The following is a 24,142-nucleotide window of genomic DNA, read 5'->3' as shown; positions in this document are numbered from 1 at the left end:
AGGTGAAGCATTTGCCCTTGTTTCAGCAGAAAACATTTTCAGTAAATCCACTAATGGATAAATCTACTAGAAGAGGCTGTCAGCCATAGGATAGAGTATTTATATAGAAAGTGTGGTGGAAAACTGTGTATTAAAAGAGGAAAGAAGCTGGAGCAAAAGTCCTAAATCAAAGTCCTGGCACTGCACTGTCTTGGTGTGTATTTCTTGCTAGGCTGTGATTCCTTCTTCTTGGAAATTATCCAGAATTTCCTGGCTCAGTGGTCTGGGATACTTTTCAATATACTGGATATATGGAGCAGTGGGCAGACTTCAAACAGGTCTGAGATTTTTTTAGGGTTTGGAGAGACATCCAAAATAGTGGTTCCCTTCCTCAGCTGATTTGCATAAATCCTCTTTCACTGCTTCCAAGCCTTTTTGGAGTTGCTCCTCCTGAGCAAGGAGGCACCAGATCCCTCCTTCCCTCCCACTGACACCCGAACCAGGTTGTGTTTGGGATCTGCCAGCCAGAGGCAGAGCCCAGAGGAAGGAGTCTGTGCCCCTCAGCTCTGCTCTCTCCTCCCTCAGTGAGTGAGTGAAGCCGTGGCCGTGCAGAAGCCAAGTGACTCCTCTTGGCCCTGGGAGCTGGGGAAGGATCATCTCCTGCACACCCACACCCAGAGAACACCCCCCAGCCCCTCAGCTCTGTGTCTGGATGGCAGTGGTGCATTTGGGTTGGGTTTTTCCAAGCACAAAGTCAGCCTGTTGTTTGGTTGTCCGTGCCCGTGGCGTGCAGGTACCGACTGCACAGCTCTGCTGGGCTTTCCAGACCAGGGAATTAAACATATAGATATCTCTCCAATATATCTGTAATTAAGATCTATACAGAGTGTGTTTTGGGAACACTTCAGTACAACCCACTCCCTCCATGGCCCTTCCAGGGCAGGGTGGGTCCCGCTCAGCCCTGGCTGTGCCCCCTCCCGCAGCCCCCAGCACACTGTGCCCATAGAAGGTTTGGAGATGCCTGGTTGTGCAGCACTGCCGCCTCCCACCCTCCCAGCCACCACTCCTGGGCTCTGGGAAGGTAGCCAAATGCCACTGAGGACACTGGAGCAATAAATCATCCTCCTTCCAACATCTGCAGGCCCCAAAGGCGAGCCCCTGGCCGATGATGATCTCGCCTCCCACCCCCTGCTTTTTATCCTGTCCCTCGCTGACAAAACACCTATTGTCACAGCCTGAGTGAAGAAGAGTCCTTTTTCCCTCACAAAGGCCCTCTGAAGCCAAGTTGTGAGCTGCCAGGGAAGATGCCGAGGGCTCGGCGGGGAGTCTATATCTCACTCTTTTTCTCTGTAGTTCATACTTTTTCTCTCTCACGGGGGTCACCCAAAGCCTTTCACTCCGGCTTCATATTCACATAAAGACATCAAGAAAAAGAAAAACCACACCAGAAAGAATTATTAGGCATGGCTGTCAAATGCTTTATGGGGGGGTGGGGGTGCAGGGGGGGAAGAACAGTAACTCTTTATGTGCTGGCATTGTTACAGGAGCTCATGTACCACTGCCCGGGTGCCGGGCAGGAAGGCATTACATGCCTCAGGAATTACTGGGGCATTAGACTGAAATATTGGATTGCAGCAGAAGGGCATTTGTTTTCATTTCCAGCTCTTAGCAGTTTTTTCTGGGTTCCAGGGGGCTCCTTCCCAATCCCACTTTCCTGAGGGAGTTGTTTTTTTTTTAACGAGAAGAGTCTTTCCCGGCTGTTATTTGGGTGCCACGGGAGCTGCAGGGATCTGTTTAGGATCCAACAGATCAAACTGTGCCCAGCCCATTCTTGCCTGGGGAAGCTTAAAAACCCAGGCACTGTCCCCACCAAACCCTGCCCAAAGCACTGATGTTTCCTCGGGAAATGGGCAGAGCTGAATCAGTGCAAAGTTGCTGCAGGGAGGGAAGCAGAGACCGGAGCCGGGGCTTCCACTCGGTGTGTCCCAACCCACGGGGTCAGAATTACAAAACTGCCCGTTTGTGGCGGATTTCTGCTGGAAGGAGTTCCTGAGTCTGCTGCCCATCTCTCTGCACCGGCTCCGAGGGAACTTTGGGAGCTGTGAACTGAAGGCTTCGCAAACAAATCGCCTGCCCGAGGTTCATCCAGATGCCACGTCGCCGGGGATGGGTTTAACCCTTTGAAGTTGTGTCCCGTTCCTGTGCCTGCTGAGAAGTGGGTGAGCTGTGCTGGGCACAGCTTTAAGAAGATCCTGCTGCCCTGGAGAGGAAGATAAATTAAAAACTTCATTTAATCCTTTGGAAGGCTGAGACTGTAAAGTTAACAGTCGAGTAAGCTATTAAAATTTACAGTGCAAGGCATCAAAACAGAAGGAAAGTGCACATGGATAAAGTTTAAAGCATCCTTATAAAAAGCCGGAAACCTAACACTGCATTCCTACAAATTATTCCCTTAGCAAACATTTTTATTTCCAATTAGTAAAAGAAAAATTGCTAATTTGCTGCAGTTGGACAGGCCTGACGTCTCAATCTGCAAAGTGTCAGTGCTGTGAAAGGAAATGTTTCACACTGTGCTGGAGAGAGAGAGCGGCTCTAAAGAGGGTCAGGGCATCGGGCCCAGAAACCAGATTGACTGGCCATAGTGCTAAATTACTCACACAAGACAGACATTGTCTGCAGTGCCAGCTCCAGAGTACTCACTTTCTCATTCTTTCCCTTTTTTAGTTGGTGCTTGTGGAGGAGGTGAGGGGGTGGCAGGGACGGCAGGAGGGGGCACGGCACAGGAAAGGGAGGAGGGCTGAGTCCAGCAGCAGGGAAGGGCCTGGGCTCGTCCTCTGCTTCCCTCTCAGCATCCAGACTCCAGTGGCTGCTGTGGGGTGAAGCTCCCCCAGTCCCTCTGGAATCATCTGGGGAACCAGTTGGTCCAACCAGCTCAGGTGGAACTGGTCCATCATGCCCTGAGGTTAATGTTGTACTGGAGTTAAAGAGTCACACCATGGGTTGGGTTGGAAGGGACCTTAAAGCCCATCCAGTGCACCCCCTGCCACGGGCAGGGACACATCTCACTAGCCCAGGTTGGTCCAAGATTCATCCAACCTGGCCTTGGACACTCCCAGGGATGGGGCAGCCACAGCTTCTCTGGGCAACCTGTGCCAGGGCCTCCCCACCCTCACAGGAAACAATTTTTTCCTGCTATCCCATCTAAACCTACTATTTGAATATCTTGATCAGGCTGTCTGGATTAACAGACAGGCTGGTATTTGAATTTAAGTAATTATTATAATAATTTTATTAATCAGGTATTAAAAAAACCCCCACCAAGACAAGGATCAAGCTCACAAATAATTACTCCTTTATAAATTACAATCTTATTATCTGCCTGTGAAAAAGTTTCTGGTACTTTTAGTTCCTTTTGCTCTAGTTCTGTGTATTGTGAGGACTAATGGGCTAAAGATGGAGCAGAAGGTGGGAAGTGCCTGAGCTTTAGACATTTTTTGATTCCTTGAGATGGGCAGCGTGTGGCAGCACTCGGGTGGGGAACAGGGATGAACTTTCTTGGCTGCTTAATGAGCCACTTGGAAGTAGCATTTTGTTTTGCTGGTTCCTCTTGTAGAGCAAATCCAGGGTGCTGGACAGAGATCTTAACTTCTCCATCCTTTCTCTAAGGAGTCAGCACAAGGCAAGTACTGATTTCTTTGGGCTGAAAAATCTTACACGTGGACACAATTCCACACAGTGTGCTGGAGGAGACTCATGCTGTTGGTTTTGCTGGGAGGAAGCTCTTGTACCTTGGCACAACAACCCCCCGGCCCCCTTCCCAACCAGACAGGTCCTGGCTTTCTTTCTGCTGATAATCCCGCCAGGACCTTTGTTTTCTGATAAAACTGGATTCCACTGGAGAAACCTAAACACATTAGAGGCTCCATTACATCCTCTGCATCCTTCTTAAAGCCTGCCCTGTGCTTCCTGAGCGTTAAACAGAGCAGATGCCTGCTGGGTTCCTCTGTGGCACAGCCCAGCTGGGCCGGTCACTGCTGATAGCTGGGCAGCTGCCCTGATAAGGCAGTGACATTTCCAATGTGGCCCTATTAAAAAAGGGGAAAAGGACCTTGCCTTTAGTCAGACAACTCCAGAGCATGACTGGGGTGGTTTATGGTGTTGAGAGTGCAGATGCTGTTCTGAGGGGTCAGTTTGTGGCTCCTTCGCTCCCGTGGCTCTCAGCAGGCAGTGATTTGTGCTCTGATATGGGAACGGTGCTGCTCAGTGAACATGAGGGCAGGGAGAGGGAAAAATCAGTTTGTTTTGGGCTCCAGGTCTGAATGTTACAGGCTGGAAGGCCAAATATGTGTTTCCTTTTTGAGCTGGGCTTTTCACAGGGCTTCTGCCAGAGCAGGGAGCTCCGGCACTTTCTGCGCGAAACCAAGTCCAGCAAATCCAGGGGTGAGTTTCCTTGGAGGAGGCACGTCTGAGCCTTTAGTACGGGAAGGAGAGCAAAGGAGAGAGTGATTCAAACTTCTGGGATGATTTAGGAAGTTTTTGTTGGGGCTGGGTGGAAGGCTCTGTGAGCCACAGTACTTGAAGGAGTAAATGACCGCAGCTGCCTCCAGCTCCTTTGCTTTGCCTGTGCTGGGACAGAACTTTGCCCTGCACGTTTTGAAAAATTAATTTTAGGAAGAATCTTGGATGGGAGGCAGCAATAAATATTTTTCCCCCTTTTTTTTTTTTTTGATCACATTGCTGCAGTCCAAAGAATGCAGAGTGGGGAGTGGAGGGCTGAGCCCCCGGGGCTGCCGGGACAGTGCCGTGACCCCGCGTGTGTGGGGCGTCAGTGGGGAGGGTGTTTGTGGGCTGCTGGGAGGGGACTCACGGTTCACAAGTTGTTCAGGGGGAAGGAGTTTGGTGATCCCTCAAATCAGTGAAATAACCCCCAGCAAGTGGCCTTGAGTCACTCGCTCAGTTCTTGTTTGATGGTCGGGCAGTGAAAAGGGAGCTCCGGGCAGGGTGATGTGGGTGTGCAGACACGGACACACAGCCCCTGCCAGAGCCAGGCAGGAGGAACCTGAACACCCCGTTCCTCCTGTGCCCCTGTCCATGGGCCTTTTTGCTGGGTTCTGGAGGGCTGGAAGCTGTCCAGGCACTTTCCATATGCAAACACCCTCACCCCGAGCGCTGCTCCCCCACAACGGGCACATTCTGGCAGCTGGTCCCTGGTGCCATAACCTCCACCACACAGGGTCACTGGGAATTTGTTTCCTGCATCTGGAGGCCCTGGATGTGGGCTAAGGAGGGAAGTCAGTGCCTTCCATCCTTATGGGGTTTCCTGCTGGTTTTTTTTGGTCATCTTTTTTTTCCCCTCCAGGCCTTCAGTGTCATCCTTAAGCCAAAAACATCCATTCATGTTCTCCACAAATTGTTGCCACAATTACAACTCTGTGTGGCCACACAGGGATCCTTTGGAAACCAGATGTCCCATTTTCTAACCTCTGCTGCAGGGGTAGTGGCTGGCCACAGACACTGTACAGTACATATATTTATCTTTTTATGGAAATAGCCTGGATGTCCAGAGACACCAAAGCAAATTGCCTTTGATCTGTAGCTTTTAAAAGAATTTGTCCTAATTCCCTGTTGCTTGTGGTCTTTCTCACACTGTTTTTTTCTCCTCGAGCTTCCCAGTTCAATGACCCAGCACTGGCTGCCCTGGAGTGTGGTTGGTTGCTGTGGGGATCCACATGTCCAGTGCTGGAAAACATGTTCCAGCAGCAGGAATCTTCCCTGAAGCCTCATCTTTGGCAGCCAGTGCAGGTGCTGTGCTGTACCTGGAAGGAGTCCTGCCCTGATCTGCTCTTGTGGGTCAACCAGGGTCTAACACTCTGAAAGGGGACATTTATTTAAAAAACCAGGGGGTTGTAGGGGTTTTGTCACTTGTTCACCTGAGCTGATGGCCCACAATGATGTTCTGGTGAACCCAAGCTATTAGAGAGGTGACTTTTAACTGGTAACTCAGTTGACCAGATTTCAGCCTGGCTCATCACCCTCTGCAGTCTCAGGTGCAGTCAGCATTTCTGAATGGAAATGCTGCTTTAACACCCGCCCTTACACCTCCTGCAGTCTGCCTTGGGCTGGGGGTTCCTCTCTGAAGTTGGTCCCATCTCAGTGTTTCGTGGACTCCTCACCCATTCAGAGCTGCAAAGCCCTCTGGGCTGGGCCAGGATGGAGGTGGAACGTGGCAAATGCAGGGCCAGGAGCTGGACTTGGGTGATCCCTGTGGGTCCTTTCCAGCTCTGGGGATTCTGTGAAATGTGAAATGGTTCATCCTCACCTGAACTGCAGGAATTCTGCTTTTCCTTTCTCCCTTGTCTGCTGTTTGCTCCGTCCCAGCAGAGGGGACAGTGACAGTCCTGCAGATAAGCCAGGCTTCAAAGTCTGAGCTGCTGGGTGTGCAGTTCTGAGCTCACTGGGGCCAAAGGTGTTTGCACCTGGGGAGGACTGGCAGCCTTATTGCTAAGATCAGGTCCAAGGAGCTTGGAACTCCATTTCTGAGTTCTGGAGAGTGGGTGTCCTGTGTGTAAAGCTGGGACAGGGATCCTGCTCTGTTCCTGGGCTCACTGCTCAGTCACTTGTTTAGCAAGGTCTCCCAGGCAGACTCATTTCCTATTTTGTGTGCCAGTTGGGCTTTTTGTCCACGTGCTTCTGATAAGAAATGGTGGAAAACTTGGTCAGGCATCTTGTCACCCTGGGAAGTTCAGCCACGAGTTCCCTACCATGGAGCTTCCCTGGGATCTGGGAATGTCAGATGAGGGGAATAACGGAGCAAACTTAAGTGTCTCCAAGTCCGTGGCCTGTCAGCATGGAATTTACTGCCCATGAGAGTGGGGGGGTTTGTTACTGAGATTCTCTCAGTCTACCTGCTTGAAGAGAAGCTTTACACGTGTTTGGAGCAACACACTAAGGAAATTTTAATGATTTTCTCCTGCTAATTTCTGGCAATTCCCAAAACATGCGTCCCTTGCTGAGACTGTTGCCTGGGTTTGAGCCAAATTTGCTTTTTGGAACAGACTGGAACAAACTGTCCTGTGCTTTGGAGAATGAGCAGCAGTGGAAGGTGGTCCTGGGTTGTCCAGCCACATCAGGCATTTCTTCCAGGAAATCATCAGCTAAAGGTCACCCCGTGTCCCCACAGCCAGTTAACAAAAGCCTCGTTTGTGAAGCAGCTGCTGATTATCATTGGGGAGCAAATGTCTTTGAATTTTATAGCTCCTGTTATCTGAAACTAATAAAAACACAATGCAGTGACGAGCCGAAGGTCATCTCATCTCTGGTGAGGCAGGTAGTGCTCAGCAGAGCTCAGGGTTAGGCACAGGTTTTGTCTAATGCAGTCTGGAAATGAAAGTTTTGGAATGAGGGATGTAAATCAAGGGTGTATCCTGTCCTCCCAGACTTAGAAGTTTTCCTTTTCTATTTTCCCACATTGCTTCCCACGGTCCAGAAGACACCAGTAAACAATGTGTTTCCAACTGGATCCGGTGCCATTTCAGCACACCAAGCACTGGAATGGTTGTGAGCCACCTCTGAAAAATCAGATTTAATAGAAAATCAGTGGAAAGAGCCCAAGCACTGACCCACCTTTCAGGGAAGCCGCTGTGCCAAGTGCAACATAAAGAGACAGCAATAAATCACCCTGCTCTGCCCCTCAAATAGATAATCAATTTAATTGAAAGCATCAATAATCATAGTTTGACATTTATTACCCTGTGGATGTTTTATCTTTTAGGCAGGGGACAGCGGGGCAATGATGGATGCCAGGTCTGCCACGGAACACAATTATGTGGTGCAAGGAAAGGGGTTTTATATTCTGCAAAAAGGGAAAAGCAGGCCAATTCATAATTGAACCAGATTGCAGGAAATACGTGGGAAATAAATGCATGTAACCCACAGACCTGTAACCTGAATTCTGCTGCTGGGGCTCGTGAGATAATGTTGCAAATACTGTTTTGTGTGTTCTTTTCATGTGACTGAGGACAGAAAATCTGCAGGGCCAGATCTCCCTCTGCAGAGTAGCAGCTCTTTTTGGTTGGTTGGTTGGTTGGGTTTTGTTGTTTGTTTTTAATATAAAAACCAAAAGCAAGGCTGTTTTGTCCCTTCCTTGGCTGTGTTTCTTGCTTTGTGCTCAGCTGGTCATTTCACTGTGCATCCTCAGAGGGGAAAGCAGTGTAGATGTTACCCAGGTTGTCAGGACAGTCACAGAGGTTGTGTGGACAGAGGGGCTGAGAACAGAACAGGGATGGGGATGTTCTCTCGTGCTCCTTTCCCAGGGAAGGAGGGGTGTTCTGCTCACCTGCAGAGCTGATTCCATGCAGGATCCTGCAGGACAGTGCCCAGGGCAGTGCCTGGATAGAATAATCCCCTGGCTGTGTCTGCTGGGGGAGTGTGGGGCTGAGCCCTTCCCAGCTGTGCTGGCACGTCCTGGGAGGTTTTCAGGGATGTGAAAACCCCAAAGCTCTGACCTGGGGAGCTGTGCAGTGAGTTACTCCAAACCCCTGGATTGTCTGGACTGGTTTGAATCACGTGCTCATCGTGCATCAGTCAAAGCAGGGATTTCACCTTTTTACTGGTGTTCTGAGGACTCTTGTTTCCATAGCTTTGACTTTCAGAGCAGGGAATTAAACCCTTGGTACTTTCACCAGCTGGTAGAGCCTGCACATGTTGTAAAGTTCTCTTTACACTTCCTCAGCCCCCAGAGGCTCAGGGTGTTGGGGAAGACAAGAACCAAGTTTATGAGAATGTTCAAGTGCTGTTATGTTATTCCCACAAAGCAGCAGCTTCCTTGATGGCACACTGAGATTATTTGGTGAGTCAGGGTCTCTTAACTCTGCTCACATCAGTGATTATTTACTTTGGGCTGGCAGTCACAAAAATGCTTTACTTCATTAAACCCTCTTCAGTGGCTTAAACACATTTCATTTCCAGCAGCTGGTGCATTATGGACATTTCTTTGTCTATGATCTATTGGTGGTGGCTCTGAAGATGTAAACAGAAGTGCTATTTGGCAAGATGGTGTGTGGAGCCATCTTGTAACCTCAATGTTCCTTTTGGCACGAGATTAAAAACTCCTTGTAATCAATGCTCGGGGCTGGATCTCCCAAGATTTTCCTCAGAACTTTACTTGGAGTGCTGAGTAACAATAAGGGCTGTGTGTGCTCTTCAAAACCTTTCGTGAAAAAAGGTCCTTTTTTTTCCTTTTTTTTTTTTTTCTGATGCTGTTCTGAAGGAGCTCCAGACGTAGAACCCAGTTTGATTCCAACAGCAAATAACTGGGGTTACCAAGGACAGCATGTGGAATTTTTAAAAAAATCTCTTAGCCAAGGGAATTGTTTAAAAAATCTCCTGGCCATTTTGGCTTCCTCCAGGAAAATCTTCTGCAGAGATTCCAGAATTGGCTTGTCCAGGGCCAGAATTTGTCTCCAGTACAGTGTTGATACAGAGGAATGTTGAGCTGCACCTGGGAACAGCTGAGGGAGGCTCAGCTGGGGTCAGCCTTTCTCTGCTGCTGTTTTGGAAGAAGAAAGTAGCAGGTTTGAGTTCCTGGGGTGTGGATGTGTCCCATCCTGTGGGGCAGGAGCTGCTCTGGCTGGGATGCAGTGCCTGGGGTGGGTGGAGGAGCTGCCTGGGATGTCTGCAGGGCTCCAGCTCGGGAGTTCTCAAGAGACTTGGGGCATCCTTGCACTGCTAACCAAGAGGTTTCAGCCTTCTCCCTGAGGATTACTTTGAAAGCCTTTGAGAGGCTTTTGAGGGATTCTTAAGGTTCCATCCTTTCTAGGACCTTACTAGAATGGGGAATACAAGAATAATACTAGTAAGAGCATAAATATGGAAATATTGTCAAATATCAACAAGGATAAAAGCTCTCTCTCACTCTTGAATTCTTTTTGCTGCTTCTGTTTTAGGAGGTTTTGGAAATGGGACCAAACCACTCTGTAACCATGGGTGTGATGTCTCAGGAGCAGTTTTGTGTACCTGAGAAGTGAAAACTGGTTGTTTCCTCCCCAGCTTACCACACACAGCACAGGACATGATACACTGGCATAGATGGCTGTTGAGAAGTGATTCATATTTATTTATACCAGTGCTCTAAAGATGAACTATTACCTTAGGTTAATTTTTTTGTAGCTGGTGATTTTAAGTCTCTGATTTGCCCGTTCCTGAGATGTGGCTGCTTTACAACCCAGCTGCAAAGTGCAGTTGTGGGCACTCAGCTTCCCCCCAAAGCTCTGGAGCTCCACCCACCCTGTTATATCATGGCCTTGGACACCCTAAACACAAATTCCTACCTGTGGAAGACATTGGCTGCCCAAGAAAAAGCCCCAAAAACTTATTTCTATTTGGACTCCCTGAATTCCTGTCTCCAGAAAATGCCTTGAAATTGCCACCCACTCTCTGTCTGTCTGATTAAATAAAATATTGACCTTTTCCAAACACAATATTATCATTCCAAGCATAATATTATCCAGTTTGGTCTGAGATTGTTTCTACAGCTCTTAAAAGGGAGCTCACCTGGCACCCCTATCAATTCAGATAAATAGCTCTGTGTGCCTTTTCAATAAAAAGCTGATTGTGCCAATGGCTGAAGTTGGGCTACAGAATAATTCCCTGTTAACTTTTCTTTCTAGAGAGTATCATTTGCTTAATATCACTTCCGAATAAAGGGAGACAAAGTGCCCTTTTCTGTCCCTCTGTTGCTCTTTCCTTGCCGGTGTCACCACAGGGAGTTCCTCTCCAGGTTGACTTTCCAGCTCAGGGTAAGTCCTTACTCTGACTTTGAGAGCACAAGTGGCAGAGGGTGGCACAGCAGAAGCTGCTCCTTGAGGTTAACACAGAAAAGAAAGACCCCAGTACAGAGAATTCCCATCCTGTTCAGAGCCCATCCAAGGCCCTTCAGATCTTCAGTTTCTCAAACACTTATTTTGCTGAATTAAATGAGAATTAAGTGCTGTAACTCCCTTCAAGCCCCTGTGCTGGGCTCCCGTGGTGGCTGCACTGGTCACCATCTTCTCTTGCTCTCAGGACAGATTATCCCTGCACAGGGGCACTGAACATCTGGATCTTCCCCCAAAGGCGCCGGACTCGGGCGTCCCCTCGGCAGCCTCGTGTTTCTCTCTCAGTTCTGGGGCTTTAATGGGCCATTTTTCTTCCTGCTCCAGGCTGACTGCAGGTGACCTTGTCATGTTAAAGTGACAGTTGGGTTATCCCGCTGATGGGTATCAAGCTGACATATCCCATCCCCTCTGTGGGAGTGCCATGCATTCCCAGACAGCCCCACTCCCCTGCACGGAACCAGGGAGCTCTTTGGGGCACGAGCAGCAAAGCCGAGCTGCTAAATGAGACACTGCATTTCCCACTTCAGGCTCTGGAAGTTGGTGGGAATGTTGCCCTTCAAGTGTGATTAATGATCCCGTTTCCAGCCCCAGCACAGCTCTTTCACTTGGTGCACGACTGGGGTTACAGGGAGGGCTCTTACTGGGAAGAACTGGGACCAGCTCTAACCAGAGCTGTGCTTTACTGAGCTGGGGCCTGGCAAACTCTGGGTGCAAGTTCAGTGAGCTGCAGGTTGGCTTTTATGTTTGTGCTTGTGACTGGGCATGTGGGGAACTGAAACAGTCTGAGAATGAGAGCTTGGATGATCTTGGAGGCCTTTTCCAAAATGATTGTGCGAAACGATTCCGTGATGAGCTGCACGTGAACCCCCCCAAAGGGAGGCATCAGTGACTGGCAGTGAAATCCTGAATGACTCCAGGGACTGGAGGGTGTCTTTGCTGAACCCACTGCAGCACTTGTTCCCTTTGAGGGTGTTTTCTGAGCCACCCTGGTCACCCCAGGTATGATTGGACACCGAGCTCTGAGTGCACTGTGTTGCTTTATATAGATTTATGTGTCACTGCGTGTCCTGGGTGGAAAGGCTGTAATTTAATATGAGCTATGAGCTCTTCAGCCAGAGCCCAGAGGTCCCCATCCGTCAGCCCACGTGCGTGTCAGCGCTGCCATTACGAGATGATGAACAGTCTCTCTTTATTTACTTATGATTATTACTGATCATCCCAACAAACAGCTTATCAATAGATGAAGTACGGAGGAAGTTCGTTTATATGACTCTGCCAATATCAAGGTCATTTTTATAACTAAAAAGGGTCGAGAGCAGAAGATGGATGGATTGTATATGCCTGGATTTAACCATCCAATCCATTTACATCCCCACAAACAGCCGAGCTTTATCTGTTAACCAAAACATTACACTTCACTCCTCAAGATGATTTTTGCTCAGATAATAAATGGCTCTGGCTACATTAAGTGATTGTGTGATGTGGTTCCGTGACAGAGAGAATTTAGAGCTGATGACCTTAAACTTCCATCCTGCTGCTATTTTCTGTGTGCTGGGAGGGAAGATGGGGCTGGTTTGCAGTTCAGAAGCACCTTGTGTCCCAGGATCTCGGGCTTGATTCAGCAGAACAGGCTGCCAGGCACGTTCCAGGGCTGAGGATGAACAAACTGAGTAAATCAGATACAATTCAATACTTGCAAATTCTGTTTTAATCCTTAGACTTTATACACTGCTCGGTGCCAGACACAGAGAGAAGTGTCTCATCTCTCCAAGAATTCAGTTTAAAAATGGAATTTCCCTGCAGGAAAAAGGGAGTTGGAGACAGTATTTGTAAGGGGATTTTAAAAAGAAAATGATTTCTTTTTTCTTTTTTTCTCCTGTGTGCTGTTACATATTTCTTTTCTGGGAGGTCTTTCACGAAGTGAGGAAAACACCAGACTTAGAGGCTTGTGTTATTAACTGGGGCTTGCTCTGCATTCAGGGATCACTTGTCTGCTGCCAAAAGGGGGTGCAGTGGGTGTGCACTTACTGTAAAAATGTTCCTCTCCTCTCCAGGGTCCTTAAGGATCTCAGCCACAGACTCACAGAATGGTTTGGGTTGGAAGGGACCTTAAAAAGCATTTATTTCCACCCCCCTGCCAAGGGACACCTTCCACCAGCCCAGGCTGCTCCAGATGCCACCAGCCTGGCCTTGGGCACTGCCAGGGATGGGACAATTCTCACAGTTGGCAAAACCTGTTTTCTTCCAGCGGTGACAGTGAAGAGCTGGTTGGTCAAGGTGATGTTGGGTTACTGGGATGGAGAAGGAGAACAGTGAGAGGTCCTGTGTGGCACCAGAGGAGAGGGAAATGATCCCCAGCTCACATCCAGGGACACAGGGACTGAGTGAAATATGTTTTCTTTTAGCAAAACTGCCAAACTCTCAAGTGAGTTTCTCGTGCTCATTAACACTGGGCTTTAAGAACCCGATAAGAATGCAATATAAAATCAAAGAGCCCCTAAAGACTGCAAGATTATGGTTAATGCTCTCCTATCACCAGGCCCTGAGTGCTTGGCAGCAGAAACGGTGACATTTCCTAATCAGTCCCCTCTCGTGTTTGTCTTGGCTGAGGGTGGCGAGTCCTCAGCTCATTGAAGTCACTGCAAACGCTCCCCATTAGATCCTGTTTGACTTCCTGGTGGTTCCAGTGAACTCCATCCCGATGTCACAGAGCAGTTCTGTCTTGAAAAATGAGTGATGCAGAAGTTGTGATACCCTGGATGTAAATCACGTGTTTATTTTCTTTCTGGGAGTCTTTGTTCTTAAGCAATATTTTGTTCTTAAACACTAATTTTTCTCAACATTATCTGCCCCTGACATTTCCCTGCACCCTTCTGGGTCCATGGAAGTTCATTCTGTGGGGTACAAACCTGCTGTTTCATACTAAAGGATGACTTAGGATGTTCCTTTCATTTGAACCCCTGTCCCGGGTCACTGTAAACTGTGTTTTGTTCTGAAGTGGGCAAACAGAGAGGCCTGAGCAAGTGCAGAGGTATTCCTGCAGTGGATTCCCAGAAATTCTGGGCTGTGGATCTCTGCTAATTTTGCACATTTTTCCTGCAGTGCTGCACCACCTTTTTGTTCCCACTTCCAGCTGAAAAATAAATGGTTATAAAATGGTGTGTGGAGAGCAAGCCACGGCTTTGGGGCTGTTGCTGGTCCACAAACCACAGCTTGGCTGCTCTACAGTGCTCCCAATTGTGCTGGGGTAGCCCTTAGCAGTGAATACTTGGTTTATTCTTTATCCTCTTTTCAGCCCGTGGCTTGTTTCTTGCCAGTCAGAGCAGTGCTGTTCATCCTCCTCCCCTCAGCAGCCAGGAAAGGAAATTCTTCCTCTCAGAGAAGAGCTTTTTCCTCCCTTTCCTCTTAATTCCAGGCACATTCACTCGAAATTCCCAAGGCAGGATATTGAAAATTTCCTCTAGTTAATAGGGTTCACAAATTTACCAACTACAGAAAATGTAAAATGTTGATACATTTTTGGCCAGAGAATTGTATGAAATCCCTGTATTTTAACGATATGGCCAAAGGAACAGATTCCCAGTGCTGAAATGGTTTTCTGTGGGTTCCCTCTCCCTCTGGTTTTCCCATGGATGCACATCACTGCTGTGATGTGATTGTGTGGGCTGTTGGCTGCTGTGTTTGAAAATACATGTGTATATATAAAGAGCCTGGAAAAGAGAAGCTTTGGGGTGACCTAATTGGGGCCTTCCAGTCCCTGAAGGGAGCTGAGGAGAAAGATGGAGAGAGACTATTTACAAGGGCCTGGAGGGACAGGACAGGGGGGAATGGCTTCAAGGTGACAGATGGGACATTGGGAATTCTTCCCTGGGTGGATGGGGAGACCCTGGCACAGGTTGCCCAGAGAAGCTGTGGCTGCCCCTGGATCCCTGGAAGTGTCCAAGGCCAGGTTGGACAGGGCTTGGAGCAACCTGGGATAGTGGGAGGTGTCCTTGGAACAAGATCTCTGAGGTCCCTCCCAACCCAACCCATTCTGTGATTCTGTGATAATATATTTGGAGTTATAAAGAGTCTCTGTGTGTGTCAGAGCCAAGCCCTCCTGTCCCAGCAGCCAGTTGTAATTCAGATTAAGTTGTCCCAGCAGTCCCCCCATCCCAGCCCTGTCTCCAAGGAGTGTCCTGGGCATGGTCATTCCCAGGGACACCCTGGAGCTGCAGCCCAGAGCACTCAGACTGAAGGGGGATCCCCATGGAATACCTGCCATGGGTTTTGGTGCTCTGTGCTGGAGGGCTGGGTCCCACAGGGTGCTTTGTGCTCCTGGCCTGCCCAGGAGAGCACTTATGGATGGAGACATTTGTGTTTCAGCTCATTTCACTGATACTGCTCAATTAAACACCTCATGGGCCGGGGCCAGCACTCTCAGGAGATGGCAGGATAAAACTTGTAAGGGAATAATTAATGGGAATTAGGAAGAACAAGATTTGGGGCTTACCAGCAGCGTTATCTTCCGAGCTGGAGTGGAAGAGAGGTGCAGGGAAAGGTGTGAACATCCGAGCTGCTCCCTGTGCTGGACAGGAGAGGTGCCTCTGTGCAGACACACAGTTGTGTCCAAATGGTTTCACCTGCTCAGAGACCACAGCCTGGTCAGGGCTGGGATGGACACTGTCCATCCAGCTGCAGGATTGCTCTGCTGCTCTGGCTGGTGCTCAGCAGCACAAGGGTGCCAGAGCTCGAGGAGTGTCTGGACGAGGCTCTCAGGCTCATGGTGGGGTTCTTGGTGCTGTCCTGTGCAGGGCCAGGAGTTCTGCACTCTGATGATCTTTGTGGGTCCCTTCCAGCTCAGGATATTCTGTGATTTTATGATTCTATGACCTGAGATGTTTTCTAGAGCCACAACAAGCTGGCTGGGAGGAGCTGTTTGCTCTGCACATCGTGCTGTTCTCCAGTGCTCCAAGGGACTGGTGTGGTCACTGCACTGCAGCCAGGCAGAGTCACTCTGCCATTAACTCAGCTATTAACAGCACAAAGTAGGCACAGAAGGGTCACAGCCTGTGATTTCATCTGAAATATTAATGTGAACTTGTGTGCAAGTAGGAATCAGAGGCCCTCAGCTAATTTGAGGCAAAGTGAGTGTTTTCAAGGCGGTTCTTTCCATGAACCAGCTGTGTGGTGTTCCCTGAAGAAGAGGCAGGTTTGAGACAGTGCAGGTGGCACAGCCCATGTTCCAGAGCTGGCAGTGATGTCCCCATAGTGCTGACCTGGGCAGGATGGCTTGGGAAGGGTGAATGTCAAGGGCAGGTGCCCAGGCACTGGTTGAAGCACTGAAGTGCTCATTTAGCTTTGTCTTAGTGACACCATTGGTGTTGTACTGAGCTCTTACTAAAAATTAACACGAAAATGAAGACCAAGTTATTGGAAAAAGTGCTATTACCTACCTATTGACCTCTGTGCAATTACTAGGCATTCTCCTCTCTTTCCAACTCGGAGCAGAAGTGTAAACACCTCTTTAAAATCACGATTCTCAGAGGTGCAGCAGGGGCTGGTTCCACTCTGTCATCTTCTTTGCCTTCGGGGTTTGCTGAATGCATCAGGCCGTGCCTATTGAAGTTTTGGTTGAGGTTTTCTTTTTCTGAAATGACAGTTTATCTGAGCTCAGGGAATGAATGGATAACGTTACTATTTACATAAGCTCATTGTGATCTGTCTCGGTAATGTAATCAAATTAGGGTTAACTGCAGCTGCAGAATGCCAGCTTGTAAACTGTTTTTCAAAAAGAATCACATGGTGTTACTTGACATGTTTAGTATACATTCAGGGGGCTTTGCAAAAATTATAGCACATCCCCAACTGATGTAACTGAGTCAGGATTGTGTTGCCACCAGTTCCCTGGACCCAGGAAAGGGAAGGAGGTGAAATCCATCGCCGGGGCAGATCCACCTCCAGCCCAGTCCCACAGCACAGCCTGCTCTGACGTGGCTGCTGCTGACATGTTGTCTTTCCCTTGGCTAAAATCAACATCTCAGTTGATAGAAAAAGCCTGTGGTGTAAATTCTGAGTACATTTAGGAACATCTGTGTGAAGTGCAGGAGTGCAGCCCCCAGCACACGTCCAGCTCTATATTTAGTCTCACGGCATTCGCACAAGACAAAGTCCAGCCTGAGCTAAAATTACCCAATGAGTAGATTTTCAAAGTATCTTTTGTTATTCTTATTAATAAACATCACATCTGGAACTCGCTTTCCCTCCATCTCCCTTTCCCCTTCAGTGAGGAGGTGCCATGTACATCCCACATTGCATCACCCCCTTCTCCCTGGGCATGGAGAGGGCTCTCCCAGGCTGTGCCAGGGTACCTGTGTGACTCCTGAGCTGCTGTCTGACCACGCAGGTGTTGTCACACACTGTTTATTCCACACTGGGAACGCAGAAGAAGAATTCTGAGGTTTCCTCCACCCCCCAGGAAGGTTTCTGGGGACTCAGTCAGAGCCCTGGCAGCTGTTGGGCAGCAGCAGGTTTGGGGTTCTGGCCTCTGCCCCTACACACACACAGACACCCCACCAATCCCAACACCATCCCAGTGTCAAACTCTGCTGGCTCTGCTGGCTGGGGAAGTGGGACACTGAGGGCATTCAGGCTGTGGGTCATGGCCCAGCCAGGGCAGATGGTCTGTGGCAGATTGGATATCTTTTTTTAAATCAGGTGTAAAGAAAGGACAGAAAATATAATCCAAACCCAGTTCTTAGTCTCCCACCATTGCTAAAAGGCTTTTTCACACTCAGAATCATGGAATCCTTAAGGTTGGAAAAGACCTTTAATACCCAGTTCAGCACAAGAACTGTGATCACCATTAAATGTCCATGTTCTGACAGTTTGAGTGTGGAGAGGGTTCCACTGAAGCTGAAATTCTTCATGAAATCAGGGTTTGTTTCCCCAGAAGTTCTGTAATAGAAGAAAAGTCAAAAATCAGCCACTTTTGGATATTTCAGATGAGCAGTGGGATCAGCACCACTGAGGGTTTCTGCACAATTACCATTTTTTAATAGGTATGAAATAATTTTTACAGGAATTGTGTTTTCTTAGAATTTTGAAATTTGGGATCTGCTATGAATTGAAAGGAAAAAAAAGAAAAAAAAAAAACCTTCGAGGACCAGAACTTGCCCCTTGAGCACAGCTCTGTGCAAACCAACAAAAGGAAGCTTGTGTTGGCATCCAGATCCCGACTCAGGAATTCCTGACTCTTAAGCCTGTTTATACAGGACTCCACCACAGCCCAATTTGCACTTCATTTGAGTTTTCTTTCCCCTCCACGTTTATGGTCACGTTGAACGGGTGGATTAAGCATCTGAAGGCACAGATGTAACCAATTGTTATTTAAAGGGGTTTAGCAGATAATAATTGCACTTAAGTGTCTTCATTTGGAGGCAGCAGCATCCCACTGAGGCTTTCCAGTCATTTAGCATCTGTATTTCATCTCTGGAAGCTCCGTGGCCTAATTCTCCAAAGGTTCTGGGGTTGCTGGTTCCCGGGGAGAGCCCTCGGGAGCAGCCGGCATTCCCGGGCAGGTAGGGGACACTCCTGGCTGGGCAGGATGGATGGTTCAGGATGGATAGTTCACTGCAGTGACCCCCGGGGAGTTGTCAGTGTAGGGATGTGCACAGGGACAGGAACACACAGGTTTTTATGGCTCTGGGATTCACCTCTTGATCCCATTTGCTCTCAGCTACTTTTGAAGCCGCAGTTTCAGTGTCTGTGGAAAGCACAGAATGGTTTAGGGTTCTTCCTTTCCTTTCCTTTTCTCTCTGGTCCCTTCCCGTTCTCCTTCCCCCTTCCCTTCCCTTGCTCCTCTCTCCTTTCCTCGTGTTTACCCTCGGCCATCGCAGCCCCTGAGCCCCGGGAGCTGCTCCAATCCTCGCCGGTCCCTTCCCGGCGTGTTTACCCTGCTGGGGTATCCAGGGGGATGGAAAGTTGAGGTACTTGACCTCCCCGAAAGCCTGCTGACCTGGAGCTAATCTGAGGTGGAGCACAGCAGCGATTTAATGACTTGTTCCCCCACACCTCTGCTGGAGGGGGAATTAAGGAGCTCCCTGAGCAGCCGCCGGGAGCGCTGGGGGGGCCAGAGCATCCCGGGGCTGTTCCTGCTCCAGGGCCCCCATTCCCTTAGTGCCCATGGTCACAGCCCTGCCAGCTGGGGAAGGAGCACTGCCAGCCAAATGTAAGGGAATTATTTAGAAAAGCTACAGAAAACCTCCAAATATTGATCCTGACGGGTCCCTTCCACCTCAGTACATTCTGACTCCATGATTCTCTAATAGTTCTGGTCTCAGCCCTCCATCCAGCTCCCACCATGGCTGGGTTACTCTTCTGCAGTTGAGAGTTTTGGCCATTATTCTTTATAATATACTATTAATAATTTATTGTTGTTGATGTTGTTGTTGCTGTTATTGCATTATTATTGGTAATTTATACATCTATTATATTGATATATAATATAACTACTGTATCAATATATAGTATATAACACTGATATATATTGATAATAAATATAATTGATAATGTTGTTATTATTATCTTCATCATTATTATAATCATCCTCATCACAACCACAGCAATCATCCCTATTATCTTGTAACATTCTTAGTTGTGACTCAACTCTCTTTTGTTTCTGTTCTGTTTTTCCCCAGCAAATACTGACTGATCCCGAGGTGACCTCCCAAGAGGGCAATATAAAAAAGGTAGGATGTGGCTCAATCTTTTGTGACTTGTTTTATTCCCTGGCTCTGAAACAGACCTGGACCTTTTTTTCTCACATTTGTCCCAAAGTGTGTCTGTCGCAATAATGTCATAAAAGCTTTCCAGTATTTGCTGTTGCTGTTTTGGATTAAGTGTTGTGGTTCTATTGGCATATTCTGCTGTCTTTTTGTGATTCCAGTTATTATGAAAGAGAAAATAATAGTTTGAGGTGTTCCTTGACTCTGCTACAACATAAACAGCTGCTGGCCCAAATCAGAAAACCTCATTTACCTCTTTTCCAGTAAAAGAAAATGTTGGTCCTTTGTTAAAAGTGCTAAATTTTTGGAGGTCACTTCACCGTGTAAATGTGGCTTATGTGAAGTCCAAGGGAAAAGGAGTAGACATGTGAAAGGGTAAAACTTGACTCATGTGATGTGTTACTGGTGCTTTTCATCACACTGTGGTGCTTATAACTCTAACACTGACCAGAGAAAATGTGTTCCTCAGTCAGCCCAGCTGTATAAATGTCTTCATTGGAGCTCTGAGGCAGCCTCAGCACAACGTATTTTGGTAGCCAGGCTACTATTCTGGTTGGAGTTATTCTCAGAAGCACTAAAATGAGATTTTTTTCCTGTGTCTATCTGTTGGTTAATGGCTTCACTAATTAAAGTGTTACAAGTTGTGTTTGATTAGAGCCTCTTGGATGCTGGAGCTGGTGTGTCCTCATTTAAATAGGGAGTTGTTTGTGGTTCCTTTCCTATGCAGTTGTCTTATGAAGGATATTCACAGTCCTGTTTGTAAAGTTTTTGGGAGTGGGGAATATTTGAGATTGGAACTTGCCACAGCTGCCACTGCTGTTCCTGCAGCATCGCTGCTGCTCCTTGACTCGGGGAGCTGAAAGCAAACTCCTGTTTCACTCTGGCAAACAAAGTGAAATGTAATACTTGTCAGGCTCCAAAGTTAGGTTGGGAAAAGGTATTTAGATGCATGTCCAGTGTGGACTGTTCTATTCTTACCACGCACAAAAAAAGCAGGTTTTATTTTCGCCAGCCGGGCTCCCGACGGGGAACATCCTCTGACCACGCAGTGACCTCAGGAGGGACCTGTGGCAGCAGAGCTGAACTTTTTACCTTGGGCATCTCCATAACTCACGGGGTGTCTGTCTCTGCCTCTGTGGGATCCTTTTGTCTGGACAGACGTGGTGACAAGGTGGCAGGTTCTTATTATCAAACTCACTTCCCACGAGGGTGGAGTAAAAGCTCTGCCGGTTCCTGTGCAGCCTTTAATTCCAGGATCACAGATGAATTCGCCATCCCCACCTCCAGAATGTGCCCTAAATAGAGCAGGAGTTGTGTGAAACAGGGTAGAAGGAAACAGGAGACTGGCACCTTTCTATGTTCAATCCTTGGGTTTGTATTTAAACTTCATTCCTTCTATTTCGAGACTGTGGTAAAAACTACAGGTCTTTGTAAAATACCATGTCCCTAAATATTTCCTGTACTGCAGATATAAAACTGGACAATTATGATATTTGACAAGGGGGAAAGGACTGGCCTTCCACTTGTGTCTTTTAAATGCATTGTAGAGAAGCACTAGTGGGTTTATGAGGTGATAAATTTATTGAAGGATGGGCAATAGGGTTTTACAGCTGGGGTAAAGGAGGTCAGAGCAGTAAGGTAAAGAGTTCAAGTCTAAACTTTATGGCTTGTGAAAAGACTACTGTGAGACAGCTTTTCAGTCAGAAGAAAATGAAAAATAAAGAATGAGAAATCATTCTGGACGTTTTTTGTGGTGTCTTAAAATTGTTTGGAAGGAGCACTCCGGCGTTTGGCTCCGGGGGTACAAAACCCTCCCGGGAGCAGATCCCCTCTCCCAGCCTCTCTGAATCACTCAGCTGTCATACCCCTGAAGACACAATAGTTGAGATTTGACTTCAATTTATTCCTGTTCCTTCAGAGATAAGTTGGTGGCGAGAAGGTGACTGAAGACAAATGTGACTGTGGTGGGTGGGCTGGTTTAAACTGGAGCTGCAGAGACCATCACTGCAGTGGCTCCTTTGCTGTATCACAGGTTCAGAACTGGGCACTGACGAGGACTAGAAAGAGAAATAAAAATCTGGAATGCAGGGAAAAGAATCTGTAAAACCAGGAGAAGGCAGGGAAGGGAAGGGGATGGCAGTGGGGTAGGGAGGATGTGCAGGGAGGAATCTCTGCTTAAAAACTGATCCAGAATTATCTCTGCTGTTAACCTGCTGGGGGGGGAAAAAGCTCTTTTACATAACTATTCATGAACTGAAAGGCAGTGAGAAGTCTGAAGATGTAGCATAGCAGAGATTGTTATATTTGACTTGGAACAAAAAAAAAAAAAAAGTATTTTCCCACTATATCTGGTATTTTTCAGTTTGTATTCCTGTTATTTCTGCTGGGACCACTAACACCACAAAGTTGATTTCTTTGTTAGTGGTCGTCTGACAGGAATAAAGATTTCAATATTATCAAAGGACCCGTACCCAGGTTCATTTTCTGTATCTGTGCTGTGCCATGGACTAAAGTGTGCTGTACTCCTGATGAGTTCTCTCCTTGTGTCATCCGTGCTTGCTGATATTTAGTTTAACTTGGACAAAAATACACGAGCTCCTCACCCTGATTGTTTAGCTTTAAATAATCAATTGTGAAACCAATACAAAAATAGGAAATTCACTCAGAGCTGTGCCCAAAACACGAGTTCTACCTTTGGGTGTATTGTCCCCTGGTCCCAAATGCCTTTTTCCCAACCCATGTCCCTGCAGTCTGTTTATTTTGCTCAGGGAGCAGCTCCTGTGCTCTGTCCCTCTGAATTTTCTGAGCTCCTCCGCTGTGTTTAATGAATGGGAGCAGCAGCTCGTTGTCGTTGTTTTCAGCATCGTTGTCACTTTGGCTTTAACTTGGAGCTGAAAGATCCCGACTTCCTCTGGCAGGAAGGAGGCCGGTGTCCCTCACACATCCCAGGTTTTCAGTGGGTGTGTTTGTCTCTCCTCTAAGAGTCACTTTGGCTGAGGGCTGGAGAAGCTGGGGAAGGATCTGTGTGTGCACAGAGCTCCCAGCCAGGCTCCTCTGGACAGGCTGTTTTTCTGACCGTGGTGACAAGGGACCTCAGGGACTTCTCTCTTCAGTAGACTCTCTATTTAGTTTCTGTTTACTTAGAGGGAATAGCCTGAGGGGCTACTGGAGAGAAAACATCTGTGGGAGATAATCTATAGAGTTATCTATCTATCACTCTTGTCGACCCTGTCTCCCTTGAGAGCAAGCTGAGAGACTTGTAATAAAAAGGCATTGCTGAAGAGGCTTTAGGGACAAATAAAGAGACATGTTAAGGGCCAGCTGAAAAAGGATAGAAGACATTATTAAAGCTCAATAGCCATCTTATCAAAATCCAATAGGATAGGCATTTGGCAAAAGGCTTTAAATTTATTCTTTGACTTTCTGGAGAGCTTGAATTTATCCATTAACAAGAATGTGCTGCACAGGGAGCGGGAGATGCTATCGGCTTCAAAAGGGTTGGATTCAATCTGGTATTGTGCAAAACACAACAAAAACCGAAGACAAAACCAATTTTCCCCCCCCTACTTTGGCTGCCTTCATTCCAGCATTGCAAAACACTGGAAGCTGGGAGCGTGAGGCTGATGAGGCTGTAAAGTAAAAGTAATTTATGCAGCACATTTATTCCGTGCTCACAAATCACAGGGATGTTTTTAAAAATAAAGTTACCGTTAGAAAACTGGGCGAGATGAGAAATTCCGACCTCTCGCAGAGCACCGAGTAGTAAACAAAAAAAAAAACACCACCTCAGGTACGTGGAAAGCTTTCAGTCCTGAAACAAAAGTAAAAGCCGGCGAATGTTTTGCCGCTGCAGATGCGAAACGGGGATGGGGCCATAAATCTCCCCAGGTTTGTTATTATATCCAAAACGCTACAGGTCACAGGAACCATCTGATACTTCAGGAACACATTGTTCGCGCGAGATGATTGATTGATAATTATGATAATTTGCCAAATGATTATTTGGGTATTATGAGCGCGGCCGGCCCCGCCGGAGCGCTGTGAAGACATTTTCTATATCACGGGCCCGTCAGAAATGGCCTCTGGCAACGAGGGATGGGGAAAGGTCTGGCCGGGCTCTCCCGGCGGGATCTGTGGGACTGATGAATGATGACCCAGAGGAGTAAGAAATCAGACTTCAATAAGCAGTCAGGAAGGTAGTTAGGGAAGAGCAAGGGAACTGTTAACTGTCTTTTGTGCAGCAATTACTGGCCAGGCCAGACCCCCTCGGGCCCGAGCTGGGGCTGTCAGCACTGCTGTCCACCCGAGAGATCAAATTCGGGATTTGAACTCGGGCTCTGCAGCACAAAGCACACGTGCAGCCCTGCAGTTAGCCTGGATTAGGAATATGTTTATTTTCTCTGGCTGGTGAGAGGGGTTCCCAATCTGTTAGTGAAGATTTAAGCCCCCGAATTTCAGCGGTGTTTCTTCACCTTCCCATGTATTGAAGAATCAACCCCCAGAGCTTTAAAACAATTTTCCTCC

The 24,142-nt window shown here is 47.7% G+C and overlaps 1 protein-coding gene across 4 annotated transcripts in view; it reads left to right on the top strand.

Annotated features, from left to right (window-relative positions):
- PRDM16 (PR/SET domain 16) overlaps positions 1-24,142 on the top strand; it is a 262,890-nt gene that overhangs the window by 116,283 nt on the left and 122,465 nt on the right. For all 4 annotated transcript variants that reach the window (XM_064678374.1, XM_064678373.1, XM_064678372.1 and 1 more), the window contains one exon: positions 19,532-19,582. In XM_064678374.1, the coding sequence (XP_064534444.1) occupies positions 19,532-19,582 (51 nt within the window). The remainder of the gene's footprint in view (positions 1-19,531; positions 19,583-24,142) is intronic.

This window comes from Pseudopipra pipra, chromosome 22 (genome assembly GCF_036250125.1).
Source record: "Pseudopipra pipra isolate bDixPip1 chromosome 22, bDixPip1.hap1, whole genome shotgun sequence".
Classification (NCBI taxonomy): Eukaryota; Metazoa; Chordata; class Aves; order Passeriformes; family Pipridae; genus Pseudopipra; species Pseudopipra pipra.
Note: the sequence above shows the minus strand (reverse complement) of the source record. Positions and strands in the feature narration are given on the sequence as shown.